General features: G+C 40.0%; 1 protein-coding gene across 3 annotated transcripts in view; it reads left to right on the top strand.

Annotated features, from left to right (window-relative positions):
- Positions 1 to 23,286, top strand: part of TRAF3IP1 (TRAF3 interacting protein 1) — a 158,410-nt gene that overhangs the window by 36,108 nt on the left and 99,016 nt on the right. For all 3 annotated transcript variants that reach the window (XM_083350839.1, XM_083350840.1, XM_083350841.1), the window contains exon 7: positions 7,651 to 7,726. In XM_083350839.1, the coding sequence (XP_083206965.1) occupies positions 7,651 to 7,726 (76 nt within the window). The remainder of the gene's footprint in view (positions 1 to 7,650; positions 7,727 to 23,286) is intronic.

The following is a 23,286-nucleotide window of genomic DNA, read 5'->3' on the forward strand; positions in this document are numbered from 1 at the left end:
TTTTCTGTATAATACGTAATTTCTGTTTCTTCCTTAATTTATAAGCCAACCACGTACCAGGCTTGTTTGCATTACAAAACGTATTATGCTTCACATAACGCAAATTAGTTGCAACCTGATCAGCCATTAACATATTAAATTGCTCTTTCAACAAATTTATAGAAACCCTTAATCTCTTATCTGATGGGTTCAAAACAAAAGCTTTCTCCTTCAATTTAATCTCTTCTTCAAGCTCTTTACGTTTTTGCATCTGCTTACTCCTATATCTATTATTCATATGAATCAAAACCCCTCTCATATAAGCTTTACTAGCATCCCAAACTATTTCCATTGATGTACCTTTATGCATATTCAAAGCAAAAAATTCTTTCAAATGTTCTCTACATTTCTGCGAAAGCACCTCATATTTAAATAAATTTTCATTCATTGTCCAAGATCTTCTATTCCCATCTTCAGCAAATAACTCCATCCATACAGGGCTATGTTCTAGGAAAAATCTTAACATGACATACAAAGCCCTACATGGCATGGGTCCGGACTACCTACGGGAGCACCTTCTGCCAACGTCAACACCCCTCCGTCCTGTGCGCTCCCACAGAGAGGGCCTCCTCAGGGTGCCACCGCTCAAGGAATGTCGGCTGGTGGCCCCCAGTGGGAGGGCATTCTCAGTGGGTGCGCCAACCCTCTGGAACTGCTTGCCTACCGAAATCCGGATGGCCCCCGACCTCCGCACCTTCCGGCACGATTTAAAAACTTACCTGTTCCAGCAGTCCGGCCTGGCCTGATAGCTCTTGGGGTCTCAGTTGTTTTTACTATTGTTTTCACTATTGTTCAACTGTATACCTACCTTACTCTGTACACCGCCCCGAGTCCCTCGGGAGAAGGGCGGTATATAAAAACAAATAAATAAATAAATAAATAAATAAATTCTTGACCCTGGAGAAAAAATAAGTAGTAATTAAAAAAAATCAATTCTAGAAAACGATTGGTGCCTATCCAAAAAAAAGTAAAATCTCTATCTTCCACATTTCGTTCCCACCAGATATCTCTTAGTTCCAAGTCATCTTTCTTTCTTTTTTTTTATTGAAAAGTTTTAACATACAGTTTATCTTTAACAGTCCCCCCACCCCTCCCTTCTTCCTCCCCCCTACCTCTCCCCCCTCTCCCCCTCCCCCCCGACTTCCCAGAGCTAAATACAAGGTATATATAAAAAAAACAATCGTAAACAACCATATACTAACAACCATAAACTCTAAAATCCATCACTCTCTAGCTTATATAGGATAAGACAAACCTTAGTAATATTAAATATATATAGAGAAGCTAAAAGAGAAAAAAAAGAAAGAAGACTTATTCAAATGCTACATGAAACTTCTTAACCCTATACTTGTTCTGGATATACTCAATCCATTTTCTCCATTCCATAATATAACGTTCTTGCGAGTAATCTTTCAAATAAGCCGAAATCTTTGCCATCTCTGCCAGGTCGGAAACCTTTAATGTCCATTCTTCTATGGTCGGCAGTTCCTCTTTCTTCCAATACTGACCTATCAAAAGTCTTGCTGCCGTAATTAAATTTAACATCAACTTAGTGTCCACAACCGTAGCATCCGTGATTATTCCCAACAAGAAGAGTTGCGGACAAAACTTTATCCTTTGCTTAAAAATCTTCTGCATATTCCACCAAATTTTTATCCAGAAAACCTTGATCTTTTTACAAGTCCACCATACATGAAAATATGTTGCATCTTCATCACCACACCTCCAGCATTTTGGCTGATAATTCAGATACATACTTGCAAGCTTTTTAGGATCTAAATGCCATCTATAAAACATTTTATAAAAGTTCTCTCTTAAATTTTGAGCTTGTGTAAATTTTACGTTCCTCACCCAAATCTTTTCCCACATATCCATTGTGATAACTTCCTGAATGTTTTGGGCCCATTTTATCATACAATCCTTAACAAGTTCTGTTTCTGAATCAATCTCTATCAATGCAAGATATATCCGTTTAATATGTGCTGGTCCCTGATTTCTAATTTGCTTTATCAGATTTTCATCAGTCATTGTGAAACCATTTTTCTGGTCTTCTTTCCACCTGGCCCGTAGCTGAGTATATTGAAACCAATTTTGAACAATCTTCTCATCTCGCAAGAGACTGTATGGCTTCAAACACCAAACATTTCTTTCCAAGCTTAGAATCTCCTTGTACGTAGTCACATCATGTTTGAAACCAGCATGTATATTTTCTATTGCGTGTTTTGGAATTGCCCACAATGGTATCTTACAATCTAGCTTATGTCTGTACTTCTTCCAAACTCTCAGCAATGCCTGTCTTAAAATATGCACTCTAAACACATTATCTACCTTCTTATCATACAACAAATATGCATGCCAGCCAAACAGCAAGTCGTGGCCCTCAAGATTTAATAATCTCTCTTGTGTCAAATTAATCCAATCACTTATACCTGCTAACGCAGCAGCTTCATAATATAATTTAAGATTAGGCATTTTAAGACCACCTCTTTCACGAGTATCCTGCATAATCTTAAGTTTAACTCGTGGCCTTTTCCCTGCCCAAACAAATTTGTTGATACCTCTCTGCCATTCCTCCAAATTAGAATCTTTCTTAAGAACCGGTATCATTTGAAATAAAAATAAAAATTTAGGCAGGACATTCATTTTTACTGCTGCGATTCGCCCCAACAAAGACAATTGCAGTTTTTCCCAACTCTCCATTTCTTTTTGGATTTTTCCCCATAATTTTTCATAGTTATTTTTATATAATTTTGTATTAGAGGGTGACAAAAACACCCCCAAATATTTAACCCTTTTGACAATCTCAAATCCAGTTAACCCTTCTAAAAGGGCCTTTTGCGATGCTGTCATGTTTTTAGCCAAAATTTTAGTTTTTTGTACATTAACTTTAAATCCAGAAACCTTCCCATATTGCATTATTATCTCCATCAGGTCCACAACAGAGCTCTCCGGCTGGGTCACTGTAACAACCAGATCGTCTGCGAACGCTCTCAATCTATAATCCTGATCTCTAATCTGTATACCCTTAATTCTTTCCGAATTTCGTATTTTTATCAATAATATCTCCAATGTTAACACAAATAACAAGGGCGATAACGGACACCCTTGCCTTGTGCCCTTCTCAATATTGCATACTTCTGTCAGGCTATTGTTAACTATTATTCGGGCTGTTTGTTTTTGATATAATGCCCTAATTGGTTGCAAAAATTTATCCCCAAAATTCATTTTATCTAAAACTTTCATCAAAAATTGCCAATTCAATTGATCAAAAGCTTTTTCAGCGTCTAAAAAAATTAGCGCCGCAGGGATCTGGTTGTTCCTTTCCAAAAATTCCAACACATCTACTATATTCCAAGTCATCTTTCATATAAAAAAAAGCTTTAGGCAATTTAGAATGATTAGGAGAATTTTTAAAAGATCCCTTCTTGTCTTTACTTGAGTCCAGAACACCATTCCAGTCACCCATCATAATAACAGATTTGTAATCCAATTGAGTTAGTTTGTGATGTAAAAACTTATAAAACTTTTTTTGCTGTTGATTAGGGGCATATAACCCAATAATAAGAACTTTCTTGCCTTGTAACACTAGTTCAATAATAACGTATCTTCCTTGTGTATCAGATGCAATTAATCTAGCCGATAAATCTTAAATAAATAACCACTCCCCCCTTTTTATCAGGGGCAGAAGCTATAAAGTGTGCTCCCAACTGAGAACAAATCAAATACTTTTGATCTTTTGCAGCAATATGAGTCTCCTGTAAGCGGACAATATCATTTTTATGTTGTTTCAGGTAGTGAAATACTTTCTTTCTTTTTTGTGGTGAATTCAGGCCATTAACATTCCATGTCAGGAGCTTTGCCATCCTTAGTGGCCTGAAGCCTCTGGAACACTGCCTGAAGATCTGCCGTTGGTCTCTTCGGTCATGCCCCTCCCACAGGCTCTGTAGTAACCGGGCCTTGTGTTGGTCCAGAATCAGCCTTCTGTTTTTGCTCCTTTTATTTACGTCTATATGCAGCCCGAGTCATCCTCTGTTCCTTTGGATCATCCTTTAACACCAAACTCTGTTCGATAGGCTCAGCCTGCGGTAAATCTCCAACAGCCAGTGACATTGCACCTTCAATTAGTTGTTTATCTTCCAGCCTTAATTCTATTCTCTTAAGTCGTGGAGATGGTGGTGAACCTGCTTTCAGGACATAAGTATAAAAATCTTTTGCCTTTGAAATTGTATTAAGTCTATATCGTGTCCCTGCATAATTCACCACTATTCCAATAGGTATCTCCCATCTAAACTGGACCTGTCAGTTTTTAAGCTCCTCAGACAAAAAAGTAAAATCTTTTCTTTTTCTAAGAATTTTTAGAGGTATTTCTTTTAAAATTATAATGTTTTGATCTGTAATTTGGAATCTCTTGGTAAAAAGCCTGAATAATTGCATTTCGAAGTGATCTGGAAAAATAGATAACCACATCTCTAGGTAAATTTTTCTGCCTCGCAATCCAGCAATTAACCCTAAATATCTTATCCATCTCTCTCTCCTCAGGTTCACATCCCAAAATGGGAGCTATAGCTTTTGCCGCCTCCTTTTTCAAATCTCGTGGGCCCTTCTTTAATCCTCTTATTTGCAAGGCAAATTCCATATCTCTATATTGTGAGATGATCACTTCATCCTCTGATCTATCAATCTTGTTTTCAACTTTGACAACTCTGCTTTCTAATTTTTCAGTATTTTCCACAACTTCATCCACCCAATCATCCAAGCGTTCAATATGTGTAGCTAACCCTTGAAGTGCAAGCAGTATGTCTTCCCTCATCTCTCTATTTTTATTCTCAAGGAGGTCAGCCATCTCCTCCTTCATTTTACTGTCAAGATCAGCCATCTCCTCCTTTATTTCTTGTGTTGCTTGCTTTAAAGCATCTTGAATATCTTTAAGCGTAAATGCAGGTGGTGGGGGAGAGGGTGGAGGGGATTTAGGCTTAGCTGTAGATTGCACCACAGGTTGTACTACAGGAGAGGAGATTGTACTTTTAGATACAGCAGAAATTCCCACACGCTTTGAATCCTTTTTCCTGCTTGTAAAAGTCTACTTCTTATAAATTTCACTTTCCCCTTCAACGAAATCAGCAATTAAAAAACAAAGTCCCAGAGAAAAAAAAGAATATTCTGTAAGAATTCTTTCTTTTAAAAAGAAAGAGAAGCTCTAAATACACAAAGTCTGATAAGTTGTTTAAACTTTGTTACAAAATGTATCTCTTTCTTGACACTGTCCTTTCACACAAAGAAACAGCATTCCGGTGCCATTTTTCCCCTTTAAGTCAAATTATAATATGGAGAAGATTAATTCTGCCCGAGTTAAAGTTTTCAGCAGTTGCAATTTTAACTTCTCCCGGTCAGCCCTGTCTGCTTTTAAATCACTCACAAGTCACTTTAAATAGCAGGTGTGGATGCGGCGCCTTGCTTCGCTCCTAAAGCTCGGAGCAAAGGTGTCCTGGGTATGGAGAAAGCCTTGGGCTCCGAGGGAGCTCTCACCCTCTGACCCCCAAATAATTAAGGGGGTCTAGGGGAGCTCTACCTCTACCTGAGGAAACTCTCCTCCCCCTCTTCTCCCGAGGGGGAGGTTTTCAAGCCGTGGGACAGCTGATTTTCGCTGTCTCTGTGCGCTTATCATGGAATTCCAGGACAGGTGGCCAGAAGAAAGCTGCCATCGGTGCGGCGTCACCACCGGAAGTCCCTCTGCTCTCTCTTATTCTATATATAGTTTTTATCTATTGAATACGAACCTGTAAATTGTGACTTGCAAAAGTAGGCTATTAAAGCAACATGCATGAAAGAGAATAAAAGACCTGAGAAGTGATGTTTAAAGGTTTATAAATCCTGTTGAACTTGTAATATTTTTGCATAAATTTAATTTAAAAATCCAGGGCTTTTAAATCCCATATTCTTAGAAGTGCTTTATTGCGTGTCTGGAAAAAGTATTATTATAAGTTAAATTATAAAATACCGATTTGGGGAATTCCTGTACACGCGATAGAGGGCGTATCTATGGGAGTGAGTATGGATATGGTTTCTTATAAGGAACTACTTAGATTGCAAGGGAATGATTGGCAACTTAAACCAGTAGAGGAGTTAAGACAAGAAAACATAAGTTACTCTTGGTTTCAATATACCCAATTGAAAGCTAGGTGGAAGTCAGATCAAAAGGTTGGCTTCACAATTACAGATCAAAATTTAGTAAAGCAAATTAGAGATTTAAATTGTGCACATATAAAGAGGATATATAATGCTTTAATTGAATTGGATTCGGAAACGGAACTGGTTAAAGACTGCATGATAAAGTGGGCACAAAATATTCAGGAACCAATTTCGTTGGACACCTGGGAGATAATTTGGGTCAGAAATGTTAAATTTACCCAGGCTCAAAATTTAAGAGAACATTTTTATAAAATGTTTTATAGATGGCATCTGGATCCCAAGAAGTTGTCCAACATGTATCCTAATTTACAGTCTAAACGTTGGAGGTGTGGTAGTTTAGAAGCTACTTATTTTCACATGTGGTGGACTTGTAGAAATATAAAAGCTTTTTGGATTAAAATTTGGTGGAACATTCAAAAGATTTTTAAGAGAAAGATAAAGTTTTCCCTGCAATTGTTTTTGTTGGGTATTGTTGTAGATTGTGATGTTAAAGAAACTAACTTGATGTTGAACATGATAACAGCAGCACGGTTACTGGTGGGACAATATTGGAAGAAGGATAGTTTGCCCACTATAGAAGAATGGGTGTTTAAAGTTTCGAACCTTGCAGAAATGTCTAAGATTTCTGCTTATTTGAAAGATCATTCACAGGAAAGATATATTTCAGTTTGGAGGAGATGGATAAATTATATTCAAAACAAATATGGGACTAAAAAGTTCCATTTAGCTTATGAGTAGATTTTAGTGGGATATTGTTATTGGTACGTTGTTTGTAGTTATGTTAAAAGAGAGTTAAAGCGCATTATGAATTTGGTTAATTGTATATTATGCATAATTTTTATTTAGAATATGATTATTGTAACTATAATCCTGTATTTAGCTCTGGGAAGTGGGGGGGGGGAAGTGGGTGGGTTTGGGGTGGGAGGGATTTGGGGATATATTGTAAAATTTTGTTTTTGTAAAACTCTTTAATAAAAAAAAATAATTTAAAAATCGGTCTTTCTCCACACTTCATAAAACTGGAAAAAGAGAACTAAACAAATAAGTCTAAAACATTATACTTGTTCATTTATCAATTAAGAAAAATACGCCTCAGTTGATTAAGCAAAATATATCTCATTTTCCTTTTGCTGGAATGACCACATTGTTTTTCTGCCCTCTAAACATACCATTGCTTGAATTATACAAAATAGAGATACATCCAAATTGTACAATGTTACTAAAGACTCAGTTCCCCTTATAACTTGCTTGTTTAAATCTGACTACCTGTGATACCTTTATACTTTCAGAAAATGGAAAAAAGTAATATTCTAAAAATGCCTGAATGGTTTGTGTGTGTGTACAGATACACTCATTCATACACATAAACATATGGACCTAGACAATATACATGCACTACATACTTTTATGTATATTTTTAAGAATGAAAATTCTGCAAGATTATCAAAGCAGCAGGCAACAAAAGGACCAAGACAGCGAAACAAAACTTCAAGTGAAGGTAATTAAAAGAATCCTCCTTGTTTTATTTTTTCTTGAGAATTTGGAGTATGATTCAAAACATAACAGTTCCAAATGACATAGAGGCATTATTCACCTCAAGTTGCCTCTTCCTTTTGGATCCAGTTATGTTTTTGATTCTTCAGAATGAAAAGGTAATTCTGACCCCTGACTAGTTCTATTTAGTGACTGAACACTTAGAGCTTCTAAGAGACTAACCCATAGTATTTTATAAGCATTTATTTGCTTTTTTTCCCTTTCTCTGACCTCTCTTTTTCTATGTGGATTCTTTGGGGCTTTTTCTGATTAGTTGTTTACTCAACAAGATAACATCTTTAGTACTAGAAGGGAGTGGGATTTGTTTATACATAACACAGGTAGTCTTTGACTTACAACAGGTTGCTTAATGACCATTCAAAGTTACAACAAACTTCCCCAAAGCTACTTGCAACTTTCAAAATTATGGTTGCTGCAGCATCCCCACAGTCATTCATACTTATGATGGATTGCAGAGCTCATTCACTCATCCCGCTGGGTCCCTATAGCCACTCATCTACCCAATGAAGATCAGGCATGTATAGTGGTGGGAATCAGCGGGAGCTTGCAAGCCTCCAACTTCCTTCCCACCCAGCAATCCAAGGGAGATTGGAACAGCTCTAATTTGCAAAGTCTGACATAGAAGGGGAGATTCCACCCAAGGACTTGCAGGACTCAAACCTGCTCCAGGGCCAAGCAATACTAACCATTCGGTTTCTTCAGATTCTGAGTGAAACATCTGGCCTTGCAGGATCAGTTTCCTATAGAGCCAACCTCATGGCAAACTCCTCCTATTTTGTGATAGGTTCAATTCATGATACTGTAGAGCCTTTTTTCCTAAGGAGCCTCCACATTTTTAAGGAGGTTCCATTTATTTCTACAGTTTATGTATGGGGCTTAAAAAATGAAGGCTCCTTAAAAAAATAAAACTCGGTAATAGAACCTGCTGCAAAATAGAAGAAGTTTGCCATGAGGCTAGCTCTGTAGGGAACTGATCTTACAGGGCCAGGTGCCTCTCTCAGAAGCTGAAAAAACAAAATGGTAAGTTGAGTATTGCTGGGCCCTGGAGCAGGCTTGAGTCCTGCAAGTCCTGGGATCTCCCCTTCTGTGCCAGAGTGTGCAAACTCCATCTGCCCCAATCTCCCCTTCCAGAATGAAGTTTGCAAACTCCATGTACTGTAATCTACCCATGATTGCTGGGTTGGAAGGAAGCTGAAGGACCGTGGGTATCGCATGAGAAGTGGAACACACGGTGCCTCAGGGGGTGGAAATAGCCTTAGGAGGCTGGAGGCAGGCAACCCTGGGCCTATGTAGACCTCTGAGGGCTTCCCCCCAAGGCACCCTGTGCTCTGTTGAACATCCCTCCCGTTCATTTAAAGTTTGCATCAGGGAAAGCAAGGAATGGAGTCATTAATTGAGATGGTTTCACCTAAGGACTGTCACAACATGTGACTGTAATAGGCAGACTCCATTACAGTCATATCTGGAGGACTACCTGTAGATTGCTCTGTCAAGAGTTGGTAAGGGTATTGTTTTCTCCCTGATAGTTCCTTGATTAGACTATTATTTACTGCTTGATTGTTTGTCTGAGTTGTTAATTCTTTGATTGGGGTGTTGCATATTGCTTGTTTGTCTGATGTTAATCCTGGTGTTAAACTCTGTTAGTGGTTGATTTGCCTGAGTGCCAAGCTTCCAGGTATTCTTTAGCATTCTTTGGATTTAGCTTGGTCTATGGATGCTAATAGTTTTCTAGTTGAAATGATGATTAATCTATCCATGTGCTATGAAATTAAGGACTTTTCATTATGTCTTCTTTCTGCTAATTGATATTCATGGATTTGCTTTATTAATCTTCTCATCAGTCCTACATACTGGCAGTTACAGTCTTTACAGGTAGTCCTCAAAATGTGATCATAATAGAGCCTGCGCATTATGGCCGTATGTCTTGATGGTCATAAATCACATGACTGATTTGATTTTATGGTTTTTTTTTGCAACAGTCATTAAGTGAATGTCAAGGTTGCAAAATGAACATCATTATTTATTGGTTTATTAGTAAACCATTATATATTGGTTTATTAGATAACACGAAAGGGAGTGGAAAAAAGAGTACAAGTACAAATCAGCAGATGTAGGAAGCAAAATTAGGGTCAATCATAAAGGGCTCAAATACTCAGGGCTTTTTTTCTCATAGAACGCTCAGAATGGAGTTCCAGCACCTTTTTTTGATGGAACCTTGTAGGATAGGCAAGCCGAGTTGTATGACATGTGTGAGTTCCGGCACCTTTTTCTTTTACAAAAAAAGCACTGCAAATACTTATATAACAATGCTCATAGAATGTATTTAGAAAATGACTGTCTAAGTTTATCTGAAGAGCTTTAAACTGCTAAGCTTGTAAGCCGCCCTGAGTCTTCGGAGAAGGGCGGGATATAAATAGAATTAAAATAAATAAAAATAAAAATAAGCTAAAACTGAAGTGGGGGAGGGTGACCAGTTTTTAAGGTCTAATCCCAAGCATAAATCCCAAGACAGCCAATCAAACAAGGACGTAGGCAGTGTTGGGAAGAAAGGAAAACTCAGATATAAAATGAGAGATGTAGGAAGCAAACCCAGAGTCATCCATAAAGGATTTACTATATACTAATGCTCAAAGTTTGAGGAACAAACAGAGTGAACTTGAAATATTAATGCATGAGGGCAGGTGTGATATAGTTGCCATTACTGAAACTTGATGGGATGAAACTCATGGCTGGAATGTACTGCTGGAAGGATACAAACAGAAGAACAGAAGAAACAGACCTAACAAAAGAGGAGTGGAACTGCATTGTATTTAAGAAATCATTACACTTCTATAGAAGTATACAATGTTAAGGATGAAAGCCTTTTTTGAATGCATTTGGGTGAATATTAGAGGAAAAAGAAATGACATTGCTATAGGCATATACTACAGGCCACCAAACCAAGCAAAAGAAGTAGATAAATGTTTTGCTAATAAATTAAATATGTGCAGGAAGCACACCACAGCAGTATTGTGGGACTTTAACTATCCCAATATCAACTGGGAACAAACTCTGCATCAAGTGGGAGATCAAATAGATTCCTGACCAGCCTAGGTGACAATTTTGTAATCCAAAAGGTAGAGGGAAGAACTACAGGGACAGCTATGCAAGGCTTAATTTTTACTAGCAGAGAAGAAATGATAGAAGGGGTTGAAGTTATGGGAACTTTGGGAGGAGTGATTGTGTCATACTGGAATTCAGTACAATGAAGACACAAGCAATAGAACAAAATTAAACTACTGCTATCATGTCACCCCTAGTCCTTCTTTTTTTTCCACACTAGCCGTACCAATTCCTGCAACTGTTCATTTGTTTTTGTCTCCAGAAGGCAAGACAAGAAACCAAAACTGGACGCAGTATTCCAGGTTTCTTACTAAGGATTTAGAGAGTGGTATTAGTACATCACATGATTTTGATTCAATTCCTGTGTTAATGCAATTTAGGATTGTATTGGCTTTTTTTTGGCTGCTGCCGCACACTGCTGACTCATATTTAATTGATTGTCCAATAGGACTACAAGATCCCTCTCACTGTTACTGCTATTAAGCCAGGTTTCACTTAATCTGTTCCTTTACATTTGGTTTTTCCGGTCTAAGTGTAAGACTTGTTGAATTTCATTTTGCTAGATAGGGCAGAGTGTTCAAGTCTGTCGAGATCCATCTGGCTCTTGAGCCTATCTTCTAGGTTGTTGGCTATTCCTGCCAGCTTAGTATCATCTGCAAATTTGATGAGTTCCCCTTCCATTGCCTCAGCTAAATCATTTATGAAGATACTGAAAAGTACTGGGCCTAAGATAGAACCTTGTGATACCTCACTGCTTATGACCCTCCATGTAGATGTAGTATCATTAAGGACTACTTGTTGTCAAATGAACCTTTATTGTCAAAGTACAACCATGTATACATTGAGATTGGCTGAGCCTCCCTTCGTGCCCCCCCAACTCACAGTGACAACAAACCCACCATTTTGTTACACCATGTGAGCAAGTCAATCATACATAAAGTTATTTCCCGTTCAAGAGCCTGACAGCCCATGGATAGAAGCTGTTCTTCAGCCTGTTGGTGTGGCTGGCTATACTCCTGTATCTCCTGTATCTCCTACCCAATGGTAGGAGAGTAAAGAGGTACCGACCAGGGTGTGAGTCGTCCCTGAGAATTTTCCTCACTCTTCCAAGGCAGCGAGCCCTGGCAATGTCATCCAGTGGTGTCAGGGGACAGCCCACGATGTTTTGTGTTGTGCTCACCACCCTCTGTAATATCTTCCTATCTGCGGCTGTCAGGCCAGCATACAAACCACGATACAGTGCAAGAGGACGCTCTATAGTAGACCGGTAAAAGAAGGTCATTAGCCGTTGTTCTACCCTGTTCTTCTGCAAGACCCTGAGGAAGTGGAGTCTTTGTTGGGCCTTTCTGGCCACCTGGGTTGTATTAACTTTCCAGGTAAGATCTTTACAGAGGTAGACTCCTAGGAATTTAAAGGAGGAAACTCTCTCCACACAGCCCCCCCCTCGATGTAAAGTGGGGCAGGTTCCTTTCTTTTCCTCCAGAAGTCTAGTGTTGTGATTCAGGGTCAGCCTGTGGGTTCGGCAGTTGGGTTGGACGACTCAGAGGAGGAGGAGGGGGGTGTTGCAGACCTTGCTGAGGGGGTTGAAGATCTTGCTGATGAGAGCCCTCAGCCAGGCCCCTCCCACTTGGTCACCACGGAGACCCAGCTGTGTGAGCCTGACAGCATGGATGAAGATGACCCACAGCTGGCCCTGTTCAAGGACGCCCGATGCAGGAGGCAGTCAATTAGGAGTAAACAGAGGAAGGCAATGGGGCTTCTCGGAAGGAGGCAGAGAGAAGCCACGCCCTGAACTCTATATAAGGGGAATGTCTGGGAGGGCTGGTTTGCTGAAGGCAACCGCTCGGATAGTTCCTGTTTCTTAAAGCTCCTGTTTCTTGGTTTGTCTTGTTCCGTTTGTTTTTGTGGTAATAAATTTGGCAGGCGTAATTCCAGCCTCTTGCCTTCTTGAAAAAGGGTTTGTCCCTGCCTTTTCTGCAGGGCCGGTAGCAGGCTGGTACAGAACATCTAGCACCATCTGCTTTGTCTTGCCAATGTTCAGGTGCAAGTTGTTCACATCATAAGGATAGTTTTTGTACCTCCCCCCTGTATGCTGTTTCATCTCCACCTGTAATAAGACCCACTGCGGTGGTATCATCTGCGAACTTAATGATCACAGTGGATGGTCAGACGATACACAATCATATGTGTACAGTAACTACAGGTAGGGGCTAAACATGCAGCCCTGTGGCGAGTCTGTGCAAAGCTTAAGGGGGGTGGATGAAACAGGCCCGACCCTCACTGTTTGTAGCCGCTCTCTTAGAACAGGGCTTTTCAACTTTTTTACCCATTGTATCACTTTTAGGATATGGCAATATCTGAGTACCACCAGTCGCCTAGCAAAAACTTGATGACCAAAAAAAAAAAAGGAAAAAAGTGATGAAGTACAGTTAGTCCTTGACTTACAACAGTTCACTTAGTGACTGTTCAAAGTTACAATGGCACTGAAGAAAGTGCCCCCCAAACCACAGCTGAGCAAGACACCTGCCTGCCTGCCCGGCGGCACTCTTCCTCCTGTCCAAGGTTTTCATTGTTGTGAGCATTTCTGTTGAGGATTGGCAGCGGGGATGGGGGGGTGTTTGGTTTTTATTTTTCCCCCCTCTGCTGGGTGGTTACAGCAGGTTTTAGTCACTTCACATGACCCTGGGACACTGTGACCATCATAAATATGAATCAGTTGCCAAGCATCTGAATGTAAATCACAAGACCCTGGAGATGCTGCAACATTCCTGCTGATTGGTGCTTCTTCTGGGCTCAGCAGAAGCACCGAGATCAGCGCCAAGCTCCAGATGGAGCCTGGCGCTGATCCCGGGACTTCCGCTGAGCCCTGATAGCCCTGCAGGTCCAGCCATCTCTTGCTCAGGCTTCTGCGGTGCTACCACCGGTTCAGCTCATTCCCCTCCCCCACTACCCCTTTTCTAGGATGGTCGCGTACCACTTGCCAGGTGCCAATGTACCACAGATGGTACCCATACCACTGGTTGAAAAGCCCTGCCTTAGAAAGTCTTTAATCCAATTCCAGATGGAGGGGGGAAAAATTCAAGACAGTCAGCTTTTCAGTAAGGATGCTCGGCAGAATAGTGTTAAAAGCTGAGCTATAATCAATGAAAAGCATCCTGACATAGCTTCCAGGTTTCTCCAGATGGCTTACTACAGAATGTAGAGCAGTAGCTATGGCATCATCTGTCGACCTATTCCCCTGTAGGCAAACTGATGTTTGTTAAAATCCAGTGGGAGGCATGTCCTAAGATGTTGGAGAACCAGTCTTTTGAAGCATTTCATCACTACAGACATTAATGCAACAGGTCTGTAGTCATTCAGGCACTCAATTGCTGTTTTCTTTGGGACTGGGACAATGGTAGCTGCTTTTAAGCATGATGATACACAGGCCGTTTGCAAGGGGATGTTAAAGATCCTTGTCAGCCAGTTACAAATCAATCTGTTGGTGATACTGTCTATCCCGCATTTTTCTAGCATACCACAAAGTAGGTTGTGATCTACTTTGTCAAATGCCTTACAGACACACATACATATATACACACAAACATCCACCACATTTCGCTGGTCTACTAACTTAGTCACTTTGTTAAAGAATGAAATAAGATTGGTTTGGCATGATCTGTTTTTAACAAACCCATGCTGGCTTATAATTTTATTTGTTTCTAGATGTTTGCAGATCTGTTTTTGGATTACCTTTTCCAGTATCTTTTCAGGTATTGATGTTAGACTGATTGGTCTGTAGTTTCCTGGGTTTGGTTTTCTTTTCTTTTTTGAAAATGGGAACCACTTCAGCTCTTTTCCAATCCTCAGGTAGTTAGTTCCCCAATGCTCCAGGATTTTTGAAAGATATGGTACAATGGTTCTGAGATAACATCTGCCAGCTCCTTCAGAACTTTGAGATGTAATCTGTCAGGTCCTGGAGATTTATATTCATCAAGATCAGACAGGTGCTCTCTTACTATTTTTTTGCTTATTTTAATTTTTATTTCTAGTCTGTCTTTTAATTATGATTTTGGTAGGTTGGGCTGTAGTTTCTTTTTGCGTGAAGAATGAGTTAAGCAGCTCTGCTTTCTCCCTACTACCTATTACTTCCTTGCCATTTTATCTCTTTAGTGGGCCAACTGTTTCCTTGACTTTTTTGTTATTTGTATGTTGAAAGAAACTTTTTTATTATCTTTGACTTTACTACATAATTCATAATTAAATCACACTCATTCCTGGACTCAAGGCTTGTTAGTAACACTTCCCAAGTATTATCAAGGGAACTTAAGACAACGTACACTTGGTGTGCTTCTGAAAACACCATTCCTTGCTCTTCTAATTCAAGGAAGGTTTTTCTCATAAACTGAAGGGGATCTGACAGATTTTGTCTAGACTGTAGTCTTGCTCGATAAAGTTTTCTGGTGAGAGTTACTTTGCTGCTTGCTTTTTCTCATAAATTCTGTGCATTCTGCACCAGATTTTAGCCCATGCACATGTATTACCTGACTATCATCCAAACACAAAATTATGTTGGCATGTGCTTTTACATTTTGCCTTTCCTGTTCCTCATTAAGATCTGCTGGCGGATTGCTTACAACTGTCCACAAATCCTCACTCCGCAGAAACATTTCCAAGTTTAGGCTCCTTGGGAGATAATTTGTCTCATTAGAAGGAGCCAAAGGAAATCTCCCTCCCATTCCTGTAACAGATAGTATCATGCTGTCTTTACAGGCCAATCATCCTCAATCTCCCTCAGGTTCACAAATAAACTATTACCACGGAGAAATTTACTACTGTCACTTCAGGGTACTTCTGGGCCCATAACCTGTCAGGGAATTGCGCAGCAGATGACCAAATGAAGTCAGAGACACTGACATGAGTTTATATTTTTATGTATAAATAATCTACATTTATATTTAGAGCAAGCAAGATAGTAGACAAACAGGAGCATTATGAGGTAAATCACAGGAACATCATCATGAGATAAATTATAGAGCACATAGAGGATACAGGAGAAAAAGCAGGAAACAAGGAAACTGCTCCTTTTACCCACAGCAACCAAATACAGCATAGATTGCCTCATGCAGGAGCCAACTTTTCCAATCAATCAGCTATAACTGTGTGTTCTGGCTCATTGTACAACTTTACTGTTCCAGCTACTAAATCTTAACAGTTTGGCTTTTTGTATATATTGTGATCTGTCTGTGATAACTGTGGTTTGGCCTTTGTCTGTTGGGAGAGTGATGATGGTTTGGTTCTGCTTTAGGTTTTTGAGTGTGTTCTGTGTGTTCTGCATTGAGCTGATTCTAACTGTATTCTTTTGATCTGTGGTATGGATTATCTGATTTATGTTTTCTTGGGTCTCTGTGGCAAGTCCTGCATTTTTAAACATTGCTTTAAGACTGCAAAGAGTTCTAGTTTATTAGCATTATCTATGATACAGTTGAGAAATCCTGCAAACTATTGTATTCTATGGTAGATAGTAAGTGGCTGGATGTATTGGCAACTCATTCTGCTTCAAATATCTCTTTGAATTTTTGTGTGTTCTGGGGTCATTGTTTGTTCTGGTTGCTTCTTGAGGTTATCTATCTTGTATTAGTATTTGTTTAATCTGAGGTGAACAGCCATGATCATTAGTTGCATCATGGTCATTTGTTGCACTATTTTTCTCTTTTTTCTTTTTCTTTTTCTCCTTTTTAATCCAGGAAATCCAGACCAGAAAAATACATTTTAGGTGAATCACCATTACTCAACTCTAACAAAAGACTACAGAATTTAAGTAGTAGATTGAGAGAGATTGATGATATGAAGTATTAGTCTGGAAGGTATCCTAAAAACCTGCACAATGGATAAGGCCTTGAAATAAAGACTCAGATTGATGCCAAACCCAGGAACAATGGGAGTCAAATTAATATTTTTAATTTTAATTGTATTTGTGAGCTCTTTTGAAATTTATTATGCCAGAATTCTTATATTGATTTAATCATATTGTGGCACAAACCATTCAGGGAACCTCAGCTGTGCAGTGTGAAAGAAAAGCTCTCAATGTTTCATTTCTTCCTAAGAGGTAAGGGGAGAGACAAAGGAAGGAGATACAGTGTAGAAAACCTTCAGATTTAGAAGATTTACAGGCATAGGTAGTCCTCACGTAATGACTGGTCACTTACAGCCATTTGAAGTTATGACAGATTCCCCCCAAAACTACTTATGACTCCTTTTTGAAGTTTTGAGTACTGCAGCATCCTTGTGGTCATCTCCCCTTAGGACCGATCACAGGGATGTTGCAGAGTCCCCTGCCTCTCTCCCTTCATCCTGCCCTGCTGGGTCTCCATAGTCCTTGGCCTATTCCCCCCATGCCTGTCACCCATCACCCACTTAACTTTTGAAGATCAATGGGGAAGGAGGGCAGGCCACACATCCTGGAGTACATGTTGGCCTCTTGAAAGTGGCTACCATTTAGGCATGATTGCAAGGAATTGTGGGCATGCTGAAAATGATGACTATTTCTGGAATTCTGCCACACAGTAATTCAGACTGTACAGCACTTCAGAAGGCTCTGGAACACTGGAGATATTCAAAAGATAAGTGCATAATGAGGGATAGGGTGGAGACCCAATCACTTCATGAACCCAGTCTGGGGGAGAGGCCTGCGGCAACCTGGGCAAAGGTAAAGCAGACACATCAACTGGGGTTCCCCAAAGGGCAGGAAAGTGAGCACAGGGAATGGGAGAGGCCTAGGGCAAATGGGCATGGACTTGTGCTAAGACACCTTGGGCTTACCCCGGTCCTGAGGAATACTATGCTTCACTTAATGACCTACACATATGTTTAAAAACTGCATTAGAGAAAGCAGAGGATAGGGGTCATTAAGTGAAGCCATTTCCCTTAATGATCGTCACCAGTTGGGATTGTAATGAGCAGGATCCATTATGGTTATATGTCTATGTTTACCTATATTAGCAGCATGCAAAAGAGACATTAAAAAACAATAATGGATGAACTGGATGTGCATGCAGCAATTTTCCAGCTAGATGAACTAATTTCTGTAAAAAAAAATAAAACGGCCTCCTAAATCTTCATACTTCCATAATTCCTCAGTAAGAACTAGAATGCAGAAAGGGTTAACATTATTTCCTTCCAGCAATGGGATTCAGAGTTTGAAGAGAGCTATGATGGGTGCCCTAATGGTAGTCAGAACAGAAAGTTTCTTGGGTGAGAAGCAAAATGTCTTCAAGCAAAAACAAAGAAAGTTCGCTTGCCTTTTGAAAAAGTACCTCTAGAACAACCGTGACCTACATCAGGGGTCACCAACCTGTTGGCCACTGGGCTGCGTGAGTGGCTGGCCAGTGCACGTGTCTGTGCACATTCGCACCCCCCCAAGCTAGCATCGTGGTGTCGCACGGGTGCTAGCAATGCCATCAGCGTCATGTGGGCACTAGTATCGCCATGAGTGCTCCCCCCCACTTGCGCTAGTGTTGTGGCATCATTCTGATGCTATCGTCGCTGTAAGCACAACGTCTCCACTCACGCAAGCATTGCAGCACTGTGCAGATGCTAGCATCTTCTGAGCATTATGTGTTTGCTTGTGGCCCCATTTGTGTCACATGCACAATCACAGCTTTGTTTGTGCACACACGTTCATGCTTTCATGGGAAAGATTTATACGATATGAAGAAAAACCAGAGTGACAACTTCCCCTCCCCCTGGAAACAGGCAATAGATCACAAGCTGGGCTCTTATGGGCTCTCATCGGTATTCTTAATGTCCCTAGGCTTTGACCAAGCAAAGCAAGTAGTAATCAATAGAATGAAGGACATGGACTTCCAAGAAGAACTAAATAGGTTGCCTCTCCACAGTAGGGATAGAATCAAACAGTGTGTGGGAATCGGCAAGATATCTAAATGATCTGACCTTCCCAAAACAAAGAATAGCTTTCTTCAGAGCCAGATTTAACATTCTCCCCTCAGCACTCCTCCAGGGCAGGTATAAGAGAACACCAATAGCAGAATGGGTATGTATATGTAGTAAAGGAGAAGTCGAAGATATCTCACATGTTTTATTGTACTGTGAGTTATACTGAGGCTATAGGTCAGCATACATTCTCCTCTTATTAGATTGCCAGGAAGGGCAGACAATTTTTATGTAGGCTTTCTCCTCCAGGACTCAAACCCTTCTATCACACATGGAGTGGCAAAATTCTGTGATGTTGCAATGTCCATGAGAAAAAAATTGTTACAGAATTATAGTTGTCAACTTGTGCCAATTTTTTGGAGATATCTCTAACAATTTTTGGAATAGTATATTTACTCACAAATTTATCGGCTTCCCACTCACTTAAACTAGGGAGTGACCCTAACATTTTGAGAACATGTATTTTCTTAACAGGGATGTTATTATTTATTATTAATGTAAGTGCTATTTTTTAACATATTGCAAAGGTTGACATCTATTGCTGGTCTGTGACCGTAATAAAGTTATATTCCTTCATTCATTCATGCTCAAATGCGTAAAGGTGCCTCCACCAGCCCCAGGCTGCCAACCCAGAAAGGTTGGGGACCCCTGACCTAGGTGACTGAGAATCTCCATAGACTTCAGTCTACTTCAAAGCACTAAGGGAAGGCACTTCAGTTTAAGAATCAATTCAGTTATGGAAATTAGTACGCATCCAGGAATCTCGTGTTTGCCTCTGATGACCTCCCAAAGGTTCTCTATTATTTAATTGTGGTTATTGCTTGCTTCTTTCAACCTATGAGGGCTTGAACCTCTTTTCTTTACCACATTTTGTTATTGTTCAGTTACTAACTCATGTCCAACTTTTTTCAACCCTATGGACCATATCACGCCAGACTCCCCTGTCCTCCCTGGTCTCCGGGAGTTTGCCCAAATTCATGTTCATTGTGTTGATGACACTATCTAACCATCTCATCCTCTGCTGTCCACTTATCCTTTTGTCTTCAGTCTTTCCCAACATCAGTGTCTTTTCCAATTTCTCATTAGGTGGTCAAGTATTTGAACTTCAGCTTCTTCCTTCCAAAGAACAATCAGGGTTGATTTCCTTTACAATTGACTGACTTGCAGTCCAAGGGACTTTTAAGTGTCTCCTCCAGCACTACATTTGAAAAGCACCAGTTCTGTGCTTAATGTTCTTTATGGCCCAGCTCTCACAACCATACATTACTACTGGAAAAATCATAGCTTTGACTGTACTGATCTTTATTGGCAAAATGTCTCTGCTTTTTAATATACTGTTTAGATTTGACACATCTTTCCTCTCAACGAGCAAGTGTCTTTTAATTTCATGGCTGCAGTCACCATCTGCAGTGATCTGGGACCCAAGAAAATAAAATCTGTCACTGCTTCATTTCTTTCCTTTCCATTTGCTAGGGAGTAAGAGGATTGGATGCCATGATCTTAGTTTTTTTAATGTAGAAGTTTCAAGCCAATCCTTGCACCCCACTCTTTCACCCTCATCAAGAGGCTCTTTAGTTCTTTAATTTCTGCCATTAGATTTCTTATCACATATGGCTTTTATAAAATTTGTTACAGGTTTTTCCCCCTCAGCAACATTAAGTGAAATACCAGTCACACTATCCTCATTGTATGATATTGGAAAATGTGATTAAAATAGTGTAGGAAACTTGATAACATCTAGTAGGAACAAGAAGAAAAACCATAACACTAAATATAGACAAATTAGTAAAATTTGCAAAAGATTGATGTAAAGTCGGTGTCAATTTAATGGCCACATAGATAATTTCCACGATGATCTGTCCCTAATGTGGTCCTTCACGTCTTTCAGTAGAACACGAATACGAATCCATTTCAAAGTTATGAATCCTGCAGCACCCCTGCAGTCATTCATCCTTATAACTGATTGCAGATGTTATGTGCTCCTGGCTACTTTCCTTTGTGACCAGAGGCAAGCACGCCTGACCAATAACCAGCCAAGAGACATAGTGAAGGCCTTTTGTTTCGTTTATTGCAATAAGCAGGCAGAGAAGCTATCAAAGCTTGATTCTTTCCAAAGTTTCAAACCAAAATGTTCCCTTCTTTATACAGCTCTGTCCTGGCCACCACATCTCTCCTCTTTCCTCATTGGCTGAGGTACTATGAGGCTACACTCTTTCTGACCACCTCCTACATATTTCCTGCTACATACTAAATCATACATCATGTGTACATTAAAATTAGGAGATAATTTATGCAAATTTTGAAGAGCTTTCCTTTACTTCTATCACAGAGACACTGCAGCATACCCACCCACCTATTACCCCCCATCCTGTCCTTCCAGCTCCTCAGAGACATTGGGCTTATGTTGCCACCATATCGGATTCCCCATCCCCACCCCATCACTATGGGATATCTAGAACTCAGGAAGTTAGAGTAGAGAAATCCACTTCCTTTCTGGCCCATGTGGCACAACTGAGGAGAAGAAAACCTGTAACTTTTGCTAGTCCTCAACTTTATAACAGTATGGGTAATCCCCCAGATATGAACATTTATTTAACAAATTTTCACAAAAAATGAGTTAATTCAGAAAGGGTACTTATATTAGAAATTCAACATGGTGACCAAAAAGAGGCCTGTGTAGCCATGTGACTTGAATTCAGTTTCTGCTGCTGCAGCACCCAAGTTTATCTCTCTGAGTTGCCTGGGCCGTTTGGGTTATAAAGCAGGCGGAGTGGGGGGGAGGGTTTGATCTCTGGTCACATGGCCAAACGAGCAGAGCCCAGCGCTGAGTTTTTTTGTTGATGCTGGTGGAGAATCTGCTGCTGCCTGGGCTTCAGGACTAGAATTGCTTCTGTTAAAGTATTTTAATTTTTTTGTTGTTTCTCTACAGTGCTTGCAAACTGTTTCTTTACAAGCACTTTAGAAACTGCTTTTCTTTTTACAGTAAGTACTGTACTTTGCAAATTATTGTGTTTCTAAGTACAGTATTTATAGAAATGCTAGTCAGCCTCTCCACAAAGCATTCTATAACGCTGTGTTTCCTTGATTTTATTTTAGAGATTAGCATATATTACTGTAGTCTGTCAGTTTTAAATTTAAATTGCCTCCAGAAGTTGTGGGTGCCCCATTACTGAAAGTTTTTAAAAAGAGACTGGATAGGCATTTTTCAGAAATATCTCTTGTGAGAGCAGTGGGTTAGACTAGATGATCTCAAGGTCCCTTCCATCTCAGTTACTGTTGCAAGCCAACAGTTCTGTAAACCCACCCCCATCTGCCTCTGCATGCCTGGCTGGAGACACTTAAGCTAGTGGCAAGTATTTTAAAAGCAATTGGAGAGTTCTGTAAACCCAACCCCCTCTGAAGAAGCTTGAGCTGCCTAGCAACAATTTTTTTTAAAAAAAAAGCATTGCAAAGGAGAGCCAGCAGCCTGCTTGGGAGGCAATTTAATTCCTGAAACCGGAAATAGCTGATAAGTGACCAGCAGCAGGAGCGGGAAAAGACTTTCAGTTCAGGCAGCCATTGAAGGAAGTAGTAAGTCAGATCTTTGTTCATTTAATGACCCATTTGATTTAATTAATAAATTTGATTTTAAAATTTTGTAAAATTGAGTCTGATTCATTTGACAAATATTTTGACTTACGAGCCTAATGGGCATGCTCCATTAGATTCGTACCTTGGGGACTACCTGTAATGGAGCCTGCCCACATGTTAGAAGTCAAAGACATTAAATGAAGGGCATAATTAATGATCTCCCTGTTCCTATTTTCCCCAGTGTATTTGTTAAATGTATGCATGGGTCGTTAGGTAGAACATCAAATGACTTGGGTAGGGGAAGCCATGGGAGCCTAGTGCAGGCATAAATGCACCCAGAGGCCTCCCCCATGCTCTTTCACTGGTGGCCAAGAAAGGAGGTTATTAAGAATTAGTAGTTCAGTAGTCATCTTTTCTATGTGATTGTGGTTGGAGTTGACAAAGAGAGTAAAAATCCTCTCACACTGAAGCTGAGATGGGAATATCAAATAAAAGCTTATGCTCCTTCAGTATACCAAATACTGTGTTTCAAAATACTGCTGAACTGGAACTTTTTGCTTAGTTTTCTAGCTGAGATCATACTTTAACTGTGTATTGGGCCTTTTTTGGTGGCTGTTAGTTTCTTATAATTACATCTGATCTTTTAACATATTGACATGATTGTTTTGGTATTGGGTTTCTATGAATCAAAAATAAACAAATGAACTTTAATAACGAGGTTTCTACTCAAGAAATACACTCCATGGGAACAGATGGCTTTCATGGAGCTTCCAATAGCCTTCCCTACCAAATAGTGCATGCTTGCTCGATGTGGGGACCATTTTCCTCCCCCTCCCCTTACCCTGAAAACCTTCTGGATTTGGTGGTCTAAGAAGTGGAACGAACAGTCACAGCAGGCCA

The sequence above is a fragment of the Vipera ursinii genome, assembly GCF_947247035.1.
Source record: "Vipera ursinii genome assembly, chromosome: 1".
In the NCBI taxonomy this organism is placed as follows: domain Eukaryota; kingdom Metazoa; phylum Chordata; class Lepidosauria; order Squamata; family Viperidae; genus Vipera; species Vipera ursinii.